The sequence below is a fragment of the Mesoplodon bidens genome (assembly GCF_964165515.1).
Source record: "Mesoplodon bidens genome assembly, chromosome: 2".
Lineage (NCBI taxonomy): Eukaryota > Metazoa > Chordata > Mammalia > Artiodactyla > Ziphiidae > Mesoplodon > Mesoplodon bidens.
In genome coordinates, this window is record NC_138177.1 from 69,836,011 (window position 1) to 69,848,290 (window position 12,280).

The window sequence follows — 12,280 nt, forward strand, 5'->3', positions numbered from 1 at the left end:
GGCTGCAACCCAATTCTTTGAGGAATTAAGAGCAATTGCCCTTATCTTCTCTAGAAACAGTTCAAAGCTCACCTGTTCTTTTTTTTACCAATCCTGAAACTTCCCATATTTATCTCAAATAAATATTGTAAAAATTCTGGCTTTAAGAAGCAAAGTTCTTCTCAGAGGAACTTGCATTCCTTCCCTGTACCTTTGAGGTGTAAATGTCCTACCTGGTCTGCTCCAGGAATTATTTTCTAGGCCAATCTCTTTAAACTACAAACTCCAGGGAGGTAATACTTATTAGGGGGAAAACAAAAGAGGAAGAGGTCATTTAAAACTTAGGTGAATGAAAAATCTTTTAAGTGTCTTCTCCACAAATATTATTAAAAAGTTTTAGCCATCTGAGCAGGTAACCTTAATTTATTCTATCTACCATAACAATTTAAATCCAGCTTTTTTATAACTAGTGAACTGTGTATTATTGTACCTGAATAGTAGCAATAATATTAAAATGAAAGCTATAAAGACTCTGTTTGCCTCTGTCACTTATGTGTGTCTCTCTATATATTTGTGTTGTAGATGTATGGTATTTTTCTACCTATGGATAATATTGCCAAAAATTAATCTGTAAAAGAGCACTATTTAATTGGCTTAAAGAAAATTAGGCACTTAAATAAAGTGTTTCTAAAATTTTCAGTAATATAATAGAAACTGACGCAAATGCTTTTCAAGTTCACACAATCTGGGAAAATATTGAATACTAATGATAATTCGAGCTTGTTGGTTTAATTAAAATGTCTACAGAGTTTTATCTTCAGAGTTACCAACACTAAAAATAATGCAAACATACAACTTTTATTCTACCTGGGTTTACTAGTCAAATAAGTTCATGTCATCTCTGTTTCAAAATTTGTCAGCAAGAGAAATAACTTGGTATGATGAAATTTTCGTGAGTAAACAAATTGTTGAGAACAAGTGAATTAAATAGATGTAAGTGGGAAAAAATTTTTAGGTGAACACTTAAAATAGTTTTCCCCACAAAAATTTTTTTTAAATAAAAAAAAAATTTAAAAATACGAAAAAAAAATTTTTTTAAGAAAAATAAAATCATTTCCCCAAATCTTTTTGGTAAACTAACACCTTAAAGTTTTGCTAGGTTAAACTAAATTATGGACAGTCATTAAATATTTAGATCATTTCCAAATAAGATAAAATACTGAAACATTAATTACTGAACATAGGCTTATCCACTTTTGGCTTCCTTTTACAGAGGAGCTAAAGATGTTTGGTTCTATTAATAAACATGTTTTGTGCCACACTGAGAAATTTACTATGAAAAAGCAGATATTTCTAAAAACAATAAAAAGTATTTATACATTTGCCAAGCCACAAAATGCTAAAGTAAAAGACAGTTCACAACTATTTACTTCTTTATTTCACTAAATCTTAAATTTTCTAAGGGTTAAAAACAGAAATAATGAGATGAATATCGCCATATGTAAAGAAAATAAGATGTGTGTTTTCAGTAAAAGAAGATATGGGGAATGAAAAAGCATTTTGTTGAATGAAAATGAAGTAATTTTGTCCTAAAGAGAGACTGCTTATTTCAGAATGGGAGAGAGAAAAAACAGGACAAAATATGAATGTAGAGAAGAAAGTTGTAGAAGGTTTGTGGAAAAGTAATCTTTGGTAAGGGATTTATGCATGGTCAAGACTGGCTAAGATGGAAATGAATTTAATTGAGTGAATAAATTTTAATATTAAAAGGAAGCAGGTACAAAATTAGAATCTGCTTTTCTCTCTGTGAAAACAATGAAGTTTTATTGAACTATTGGTGTGCTCTTGATGAGAGATTGTGAAAGTTTTTTTTTTCTTCCTCTTAAGTAATTTGCCTAGAAAGCAAAGATTTTGTGTCTTGTCAAAATAATTTCCTGTGCTATCTTTATCGTGTCTTTTGATTAGTTAAGAAAGTTGAGTCTTCTCTATTGAAAGAGCTACATTTTCCTTTACAAATATTTAACTTTCTGTATTTGCCTTTGAAGTCTTTAATTGTCATTATGGTTAAATGGATAACTAAGTATTGTTTTGCAGTGACCTATGATCCTATTTGACCAAGGGCTTTACAATCTTTTAATATTTTTGACAAACTTCCCGCAAATCAAATTCTAAATGAAGTCATTTTGACCGCAAAGTAGCTTTGAGATATTCCAGAAGACCCCTGGAAAATCTCAAAACACTTGTTCTCTCTCCTTATAAAAAGGAGATGTTAAACAAATTAGGCTTATTTGATATATTAAGTTATATTGGAAGCATTGTCAAAGAAGAAGTAATACTGAGCCTTCTTTGTGTTGTATTTGCATATGCTATAAATTTTATAAAATTTTGAGAATCCCTAGAAATCTGACATATCCTGGTGTAATGATTATCAGTCATAATTCCAGTCTTATCTTAAAACATTGTATGTCACAGAAATAACCAAATTTCCTTGTCAATTCCATTATAATGAGCTCTCAACAGATCTTTAACGATGGGCATTTTAAAGATTTTGTCATTTACAGACAGTTATTTTTTTACTCAGATGCTTTTGCAAAAGTGTTTCTGCAAATGTGCTTCATCTTCAAAAAGATTATTGGAAAGGACTTTGACAAGTGCAGGTTTCTTATAGCTTTAACATCATAAAAGTGAGTAAAAATTTACAGAACTAATGGAAAAACTGGATTCAAGTAAACAAATATTAATTACATGGGACTGAAGGAATTAAGGAAGATTATTATAATTGTTTTGTTTGAAATATTGCTGTTTTTTAAATATTTTTTCTCCAGATTTCAGGAAACCTTTTTTTCTTAAGCTATCTATGACTTAAAGCAATTTGGCAAAGTATACCTTTGTAAACAGAGATGAAACATTTACTTTTTCTCTCTACCTGATTTCTCCCAAATTTGAAAATTCTTAAATATTCTTTTCATGGCATTATGGTTAGTCATTTACATAAATTCAATAAGAATCTGTTCTCCTTGTAACAGTATACAATTTGAAACACTGGTTATACTACTGAGGCTTTGACAGAAATGTCATATTTGAGGGAGATGTGCAGAGACTCGGATATGACCAGACACATTTAAGGAACTAAGGTTGACTTTCTGGAGTCAGTAAAGCCCCTCGGAAAAATTGGCTTGTTACTTTACTTACAAGGTTCCAACGGAGCAGTCTTCCAAAGAGCTTATATGGTCAATCACTTTTCTTGCTGCATTTATGTAAATAATCAGGCCAAGTTTAATGCAAATAAATTAGTTTCACTGTGGTTATCTTTGATTTTTTAAAATGGGGTGATTTTAGAGAGAAAAGTTTTGTGTGCACCTTTGTAGATATTAAATTCTAATCCTGTTGATTGTCCTTGAGGTTTGTTATATATCCACAAATTGGACTGGGTGCTGAATTCTTCTATTTTCCTTAAGAATTTGGCTATGAATCTCCAAATGAATGTTCCAATTTTCTCCCACTCTGATTTGGAATCACTAAGAACAAAGACTGCCCTTGAATCTCTTTGGAAGGGACTCATGGTCCTCCTCCCTACCCAAATGGCAGCCAAAATCCAGGAAGTTGAACCTTAGGTACACGTCTCACAGTTGAAGAAGACTCCATTTGTCTTCTGGTCCTGAACACCAGCTGGAGATATCTCAGGTTGATCAAAAGGGGGGAATCGTTTAAAAAAAGAGACAACTGACCTAAAATGGAGTCACTTGTGTCAAGTCCCATGTTAGCAAGCCAAGATGCAATACCTAACCTAATTGCAGTTTCACCTCTCCCAGGAATGTGACTTTTAACCTGTCAGTGTGGAATTACCTGGCCTCTCTAATGAGGTAATCCACCCAATAAGACCCCTTTCTTTCCCTATAGGAAGGTGACCTTGCCTGAAATAATCCACTCTTTGCTAGGAACTTCCTCTTCCTACCCTCTTCTGTCTATAAAAGTCTTTCATTTTGTACAGCTCTCCAAAGTTCCTTTCTATCTGCTAGACGGGATGCTGCCCATTTCATGAATCATTGAATAACAACAATTAGATCTTTAAATTTACGCAGTTGAGTTTTGTTTTTTTTTAAAAAACTCTGCTGCTGACATTTCCCCTCTCTGTTTTTTTACCCTACAGATATGCACACAAAGGTCTTTGTGTTCCCCAAAGAGTTGGATAATTCCTTTGTGACGCTGACTGAACAGCTAACAAAGCCACTTAAGGCCTTGACCGTGTGCCTGCATGTCTATACCGATCTGACCCGCGACTATAGCCTCTTGTCTTATGCCGCAAGGCAACAATATAATGAGATCCTCCTCTTCAAGGGAAAGACTGGTGTATACAGTGTATCCGTGGGTGGAGCTGATGTCTTTATCAAGCCTCCTAAGAGTTCTCCTGCACCAATGCACTTCTGTGTGACCTGGGAGTCTACCTCAGGGATTACAGAGCTCTGGGTGGATGGGAAGTCCATGGTGAGGCGGAGTATGAAGAGGGGATACTCTTTGGGGACAGAGGCAAGCATCATCCTGGGACAGGAGCAGGATGCATTTGCTGGGGGCTTTGATAAAAACCAGTCTTCGGTGGGAGACATTGGAGATGTGAACATGTGGGACTATGTGTTATCACCAGAAGAGATTAGCACTGTCTATGCTGGTGGGAACTTCAGTCCTAATGTCCTGGACTGGCAGGCGCTGAAGTATAAAACATGGTGAGGGACTTCCCTGGTGGCGCAGTGGTTAAATATCCACCTGCCAGTGCATGGGACATGGGTTCGAGCCCTGGTCTGGGAAGGTCCCACATGCTGCAGAACAACTCAGCCTGTGCACCACATCTACTGAGCCTGTGTTCTAGAGCCCGTGAGCCACAACTACTGAGCCCACGTGCCACAACTACTGAGCCCGTGTGCCACAACTACTGAAGCCCACGTGCCTAGAGCCCATGCTCCTCAACAAGAGAAGCCACCACAATGAGAAGCCCACACACCGCAATGAACCGTAGCCCTCGCTCACCACTAAAGAAAGCCCATGCGCTGCAACAAAGACCCAATGCAGCCAAAAGCAAATCAACAAATAAATAAAGAAATTTATAAAAAAATAAAATAAAAATAAATAAAACACATGGTGAGGTGTTCGTCAAACGACAGCTATGGCCCTGAGGCCCTTTTGTGAATCCTGAAGTTGCCTTTTGGAGATTACACCTTACATTTCCCTTGTCTCTGGCTCTGATGTTTTACTGCCCTACACACTGGGCTCTTGTGCCCTGGGAGGAGTGTATTTCCATCTCCTTTCACCACTCTTTTTCCATCAGCACATGGGACAGTGCCAAGCAGAGGGTCTTATACATTTCTCCACATTAGAATTACCAGGTCACACCCCAAGCCAATTAAATCTGATTTTGGGTGCGTGGGACCCAAGGATCAATGTTTTTTAAAGCTCTCCAAGTAATTCCAGTGTTCAGCTGAGGTTGAGAGCCATTGCATTCTAATGAGTGTTTAAGAAAATGTGAGCTGACTTTTTTTCACCTAAAAGACTGCATGTGTCTAACTGTAGTCCTGCCAACATTTTCATTTCCCTTTATAGGAACACCCACCCCATTTACTGTGTTTTATTGAATTATCTAAAGAATACAGGAATAGGGCTTCCCTGGTGGTGCAGTGGTTAAGAACCCACCTGCCAATGCAGGGGACATGGGTTCAAGCCCTGGTCTGGGAAGATCTCACATGCCGTGGAGCAACTAAGCCCATGCACCACAACTACTGAGCCTGTGCTCTAGAGCCTGTGAGCCACAGCTACTGAGCCCACGTGTCACAAGTACTGAAGCCTGCGCACCTAGAGCCCATGCTCCACAACAAGAGAAGCCACCACAATGAGAAGCCCGCTCACCGCAAAGAAGAGTAGCCCCTGCTCATCGCAACTAGAGAAAGCCCATGCACAGCAACTTACCCAATGCAACCAAAAATAAATAATAAATAAATTAATTAATAAAAAGAAAAATAATACAGGAATAGAATTTTTCCAGCACTCTGCCCCCACCATCAGGATGAGGTCATTACATATTAGAATTATCTTTAATTCTTTAATCCTTTCAATTTGAATATTCAAAATTGAAAAAAAATGTTTTGTTGTTTCTGTTTAATTTGTTCTATTTTTTTCTTCAGGATCACCAATTTTTATTGTGTGAAATTTCAATTATTTTTTCTTCTCATTTATCATCATCCAGATCACTTTTATCTGTGTCCTTTATCCTTATATTTTGAGCTTTTATTTTTTCAAACCTTTCCTTCATATTAGTGTTAGGGAGGAAGAAATTTTCCTCTACACTTCTAAGTTCTTCTGGCTGATCTAAGAATTAAATTGACATGAGACAGATTAACAGGAGAAAATCAAACAAAATTTAATAACATGTATACATGGGAGGAACTCAGAAAAATTGAGTAACTTGCCAAAATGGCCAAAATCCTCACTTTATCATCTTCAGCTAAAGACAAAAGAGGATGTTGGGGGTAGTGGTTTGGGACTTCAGAAGGGAGGAAGGCAATTCACACGGAGATGGAAAAGCAAACGTTTGGTAAATAAATGTTTGCTGGACCACCAGAGACAATGGGACACAGAGTGGACTCTGACCTCTAGGACCTGCAGTTTCCCCCACCACCCCTAGCCCATATTCTTTGCAAGTATCTCTGGTGATAGCTATATTCTGGAAACAGTCCTTGTATCTAAATCCTTTTAGGCAGTTAGGGGGAAGGTCAATGTTTCTTCCTGAGTCTTTTGGGCCTTGATTGTTTTCAGCCTGAAATAATCCACATGCCAAAGAAACATTTTGGGTTGGCAGATTTTGCTCCCCTACAAGTGACTTGTTTTTCTCTTTAGCGTATTGGGATCCTTACTATTTCTAATGTCATTTAAAATTCTACAATGCTTTGAGTTGTCTTAAATTCTTTCTTGGATTTAGTGTGTTTTCTTTTCTTCAACATTCATCTTTCATCAAGTCTCTGCTTTTCTTCAATTTGCTTGAGAGTTTAATGCAGTCGCTGCCTAAAATTTTCTAAATTTCCTGTGATTAATCTTTTATGAAGTAAATATTTTACATGCTTTAAATAATTTTCTTTTATATTTTAGTAATTTTCAGTCCTCCTATTTGTTCTAATATAGTGTGAGAAGTGAGTTCTCTGAGTCCCCTTCCTGCTTACCTGGACACGATTAGATTCCCTAATAATTTAAATTAGCTAGCTGGTGGACTACTAACTATATTAGTAGTTTCTAGTCATGCATATCCAGCCCTGACATCCTGCAACTCCCATTTTAAATGACCCTCACCTCTACCAATTTCTGCCAACGGTCCCAGACTCACATAGGTGCATTTTTAAAGATATTTGTGTCTTCATTTCTCTCTCAGTGGAATGACCTGGAGTGCTGAAGAGGACACCTTTGATAATAGCATCATAATGGGCAAGATGAGGTCTCTGGTTCTTTTGTAGAGGGTCATAGGCTAGGGAAAATCTTACATCCCTCTGACTGGCTCCTCCCCTTGGAATGAAGAAAGACTCATCATGCTGGTACCATTTCCCAAATCTAACATCCATGGGTCCACAGCTCAGGGATCAAATTTCGTATGCACATGATAACCTCTGGGGCTCTGGGATCCTTTGCTCTCCACCATGTGTGGAGATTCTTGTTGCTGCTTGTGAAATAAAATTCATATTTTATGACAAGACAAGAAAAATTTAAATATGAAAATTCTTCTCTGTCTGTTGGCCTTCTCCCTTCCTCCACTCTGCATGGTGTATCTGCATCATGCATTGACCAAACCTCCCCCATCAGCAGGAATACCTGCTCAACCATAAAGAGCACCATTCTCCTAGCATCAACAAGACAACTCCTTAAAAGATAATATTCCTTCTTGATCTTGTAAGAGATCATGTGACCTACCACAATGACACTTAGATATGGATTATGTAAACTGTCGATAATAAGACATCATTTGATGTTCAGCCCCCGTCTCAAAAAACTTATATAACTGTGCCTTGACTTCTAATGAGTGGGACAGTCCTCAGAGCTTTCTGAGATGCTCTTCCTTGATTATAATCCTCAAATTTGGCTTGAATAAAATTTTCCATTTCTTTCTTAGATTGATTAATTTTCATTGACATGTTCTGTCCTAAAACTTAGATCTGGAGAGGGAAAGTTTCAGGAAGACCTTTCTTACTTTAGGTCTAAGCTGCATTCTCTAGTGGGTCAAAATTTACCTCCCCAAAGTTTATATCTTTGGCAGGAGGATTATTTTAAGCTGATTATTTTTAAGAAACTGAAGACTCAGAAAGTGTTTCTTTTTACCTCCCCCTTAACTGCCTAAAAGAATTTAGATAAAGGACCTGGTCCAGAAAGAGCACTCTCACCAGAGATACCTGCAAAGACTATGAGCTAGGTGTGGTAGGGGGAACTTGGTAGCGCCTGGAGACCAAAGCCCTCTCTGTGTCCCCTTGTCTCTGTATGGCATAGCAAACATTTGTTTACCAAACATTTGTTTTTCCATCTCTATGTGAATTGCCTTTCTCCCCTTTGAAGGCTCAAACCCCTACCCCATTCTCCTTCTTTCAGTGGCATATAAGTCTCAATTCCCTAACTTATCCTTGTGTCTCACGTTGATCTCGGAGAGGGAGCAGTGAGTGGTGGCGTGAAGCAAGATATTAATTCCCTGCCCAGGAATTGAACCTGGGTAGCCTGGGTGAAAACCAGGAATCCTAGCCACCAGACAAGCAAGGGCTAGAGGCTAGAAGCTACTTTTCCCTGGCTCTTGCCTCCAGTGAAAAATATATTTCTCATGGAGGTATATAAAATATAAAAACAGGTACAAAGTTTATTATGAGAGATATAGCACAATAACAAGTGTGACAGCACATAGAGAAACAGTTTGTTTAGCAAGGCAGAGATGCACACCCAGAGAGAAAGAGCGTGGGCATCCTCCCTAATGAGGAGGAGAGCAGAAAAGAGGTGGTTAAACAATTTATAAAGGGCAGTTCTTCCAAGTCCTTGTTTACCTTTGGCCAATTATCTGGTTTCTTTTTCCACACCTAACCTGCCCTAGGACCCTCCCCAACATGCGTGTGCTACTTTTTTTGTAGATGGATTCCAGCCCAGAGTCCTATGGGGTGGCCTTAGCATCACATATTATGGGGTGGTTCCCCCTCTTTTTTGACACCCCAGGAGCCTTTCTGCACATGTGCAATTTCTCCCTTGCCCCAAGGAGGGGAAATATGTGACCTCTTGAGCCTTTACTCGAACAAGGATTAGCCCCTCTCTGTGCTTGTCATGACTGTTATCTTAAGGTGTCCACAGGAGACAAAGCCTGGCTATTTACCCTGTTGCTGTCATTGCTTCCATTTCCGAGAGCAAACAGGAGGCTGGTTGTAAATATCTAACCTGGAGCCCACATATCTCCTGTCCCAGGAAATGCAAACAGGAGGCTAGTTATAAGTGTCTGGACTGAACCCATATTTTTTTCACCCCAAGAAGTGCAAACAGGAGGCCAGTTTTAAATGCCTAGCCTGGAGCCCATCTATCTCCTGCCTCAATTTTTCTTATGGGACCTCCATTCATATGTAATTAAATTTGGTTTTCTCCTGTTAATCTGTCTCATGTCAATTTAATTCTTAGACCAGCCAGAAGAACCTAAAAAGGGTAGAGGGAATTTTTTTCCCCTCCCCGGCACGAGGCACAAAGCTAATATTGTGATCTTTCCTGAGTCCTATGTCTATTGCTCAGTTCCTTTAGAACCTACAGGGTGAGACTGTCCCTTCAGAGGTGAAGAGGTAAGATTTTCCCTTCAGAGTGCTAACTGGAGCATGAAGACAGACAGAAGCTTCTGTATTGAGAGATCTATATTTTGTGGTTCCCCACCTACAAGCAACAGGAAGGAGGGCTGAGCAGACTTCAGGCATGTTAGTGCAACAACAGAGTAGTGGACAACCTATCACAGACAGCACAGAGTGTCTGCTATCGTTAGGGACAGGGCTGAAGCTGAACCTGGCCTCTGTACCCTGACACCGAATTAAATCTCGGAGACAGAGTTTTGGGTGAAGTAGAAAAGAATAGCTTTATTGTTTTGCCAGGCAAAGAGGGACACGGTGGGCTTGTGTCCCTCAAGACTGTGTGTCCAACTCAGGAGGATTTGGTGAGGAGTTTTACAGCAATGGTTCAAGGGCAGAGCTGCTGATAAGAATTAGGCTGTGTGCAGGGCTTACACTCTTTTAATCTGGCCTCAGGTGGTCTTTTGATGAGCTTCTCAAAGTTATCAGTCGTGATATCCTCTGGAATGAAGAATGGTAACACCTTCCATTTGTTGGTGGTTTTAGTTCTGTAGAAGAGCTCAAAGATATGTTATATGTATCCCTTGAGGCAGAACCGGGACCCTGCCCCAAGGCTGCACTATTGTTTCTTGGCTGCTCCTCCCTTGTCTCTTCATCCCCTCCCTTCCCTGATTAGCAACTGTTTGAAACACTTCTGTGCCCAGGAGCCATACAGGGTCCTGCTCACTTTCAAGCTGGATCACAGCTGTGGATTTCAAAGACCCAGGCTCTGGATCAGAGACCCAATAGGTTGAAGGTATTCATCATCAAATGAAGACTCTGACTCTGTGAACAGTGTGTTAGCTTGTGGTGGAGAAAAAATATATGGAAATTATCACAAACTTAAGGAACAAGGGGAACATTTGAAAGGTCTGTGCCTGGGACTCTTGTGGCTACAGGGAACGGGTTTGCTCTGCCGCAGAATGAGGATGACAGTGCAGGGTGAGGAGGCTTCAGAATTTGGCATGTGGTCAGAAATTTCGGATTTTTAGGAGAATATCAGAAACTCAGAGAGAAATGAAATCAACTTAAAGGGCAGGCTTTATTCTACAGTCAAAACAACAGGAAGTGGGAAAGGAACAGGAGATACTGTGATCTGGTCCGTGTTGGTCCTACAGGGAATAAAAGGAACGGGATCAGTGTGGGCAGTTGGCTGCAGCCTTCACAGCTCAGCAGCGGGTTGGCTTCAAAAGAACAGAGAGAAAGGAAGTGGGATGTTAGAGGAAGAAACAGATCAAAGTTCTGAGGAAAAGAAGGTAGAAAGAAGGGTTTTTGTACCATTGAATAGCCCAAGTCACTAGGGGACTGGACACTCTAAATCTGAAGGAAGGTGGTGGCTGGGGCGGAGCTGGGCTGGAGGACAAGGGGGTCACCGCTGAACTTCTGTGAGAGCAAGGCTTTGCAAGCACTAACTACACAGCACAAATTCAGAGTCCTCCAACCTCTTGCTGGGAGGTCAGGCTCAAAGAGGAAGCATTGCCACACAGGCGGAAGCTGTGAGAATGATCTCTTCAAATGTACATAAGACCAAGTCCCCTTCTGAGGAAAAACCTGAAAAGGTTTCCCATTGCACTTAGAATAATTTACAACCCTTTACCTGGTGCTCAGGGCTCTGTGATTTCTGACTTCTGCTCCCTTCAGTCACAGCCTTACACATCTCCCCCTCACTCTGGGATCCCAGCCCTTCGGCCATATTGTCTGTTCATTTCTTCCACAAATATACATCGAATGCCTGTGATGTGACAGACACGGGCTTGGGATAAGCAGTAAAACCACTGAAATAACCACAACCACACACGCAATAGACAAAATCACCATCATCTGGGACTTACGTTATAGTGAGTTTAAATATGCTTGATTTGTTTCCACAAAGTTTCTGCATTTGCCCTTTTTCCAGATCCTCTTGTGGCTGGTTCCACATCATTTTGTCTCTGATCAGATGTCCTCTCCTTAGAAAGGACCTTCCCCAGTCATCTTTAGCATCTGTTATTGTTTTCTAAGCAGATACCATTATCTGAAAAAAAAAGGGGGGAGGGAGTTCTTTTTTATTGTTTCCTCCCCTAGTAGATTGTAAATTCCATGAGATCTGAGACATTATTCCCTATTGTATTCCCAGGCTCTAGAATGGTATGGCTCATAGTATTTTCTCAATAAATATTTGATGAATTAATTAATTCTGGAGAAGGCAGCAGCAGCAAAGAAATGCTTTGGATGCTGCTGAGGATGAAGAAATACTTAAAGAGCAAGAAATTGTAAAACTGTAATTTTGCTCACAGAATGGCCTGTTATAAATGTATGATAGCTTGCTTCTTAGAGGAGGGAGGGGATGGCCACAGAGTATGCATTTGATTCAGCAATATGCTTCTGGGAATAAAACAGGAAAGGAAATGGAAATTTAAAAATTACTAAAATAAATGGAGTAGATAGAGGGATCAAGTAACTTC

General features: G+C 39.5%; 1 protein-coding gene across 12 annotated transcripts in view; it reads left to right on the forward strand.

The window, feature by feature from the left end:
• Positions 1-5,388, forward strand: part of CRP (C-reactive protein) — a 73,440-nt gene extending 68,052 nt beyond the window's left edge. For 11 of the 12 annotated variants that reach the window (XM_081225133.1, XM_081225134.1, XM_081225128.1 and 8 more), the window contains one exon: positions 4,130-5,387. In XM_081225133.1, coding sequence (XP_081081259.1) covers positions 4,130-4,704 — 575 coding nt within the window. In that variant the 3' untranslated portion in view covers positions 4,705-5,387. Of the gene's footprint in view, positions 1-4,129 lie in introns of all 12 variants that reach the window. The other variant, XM_081225131.1, reaches the window with a different exon arrangement.
• The last annotated feature ends 6,892 nt before the right edge of the window (positions 5,389-12,280 follow it).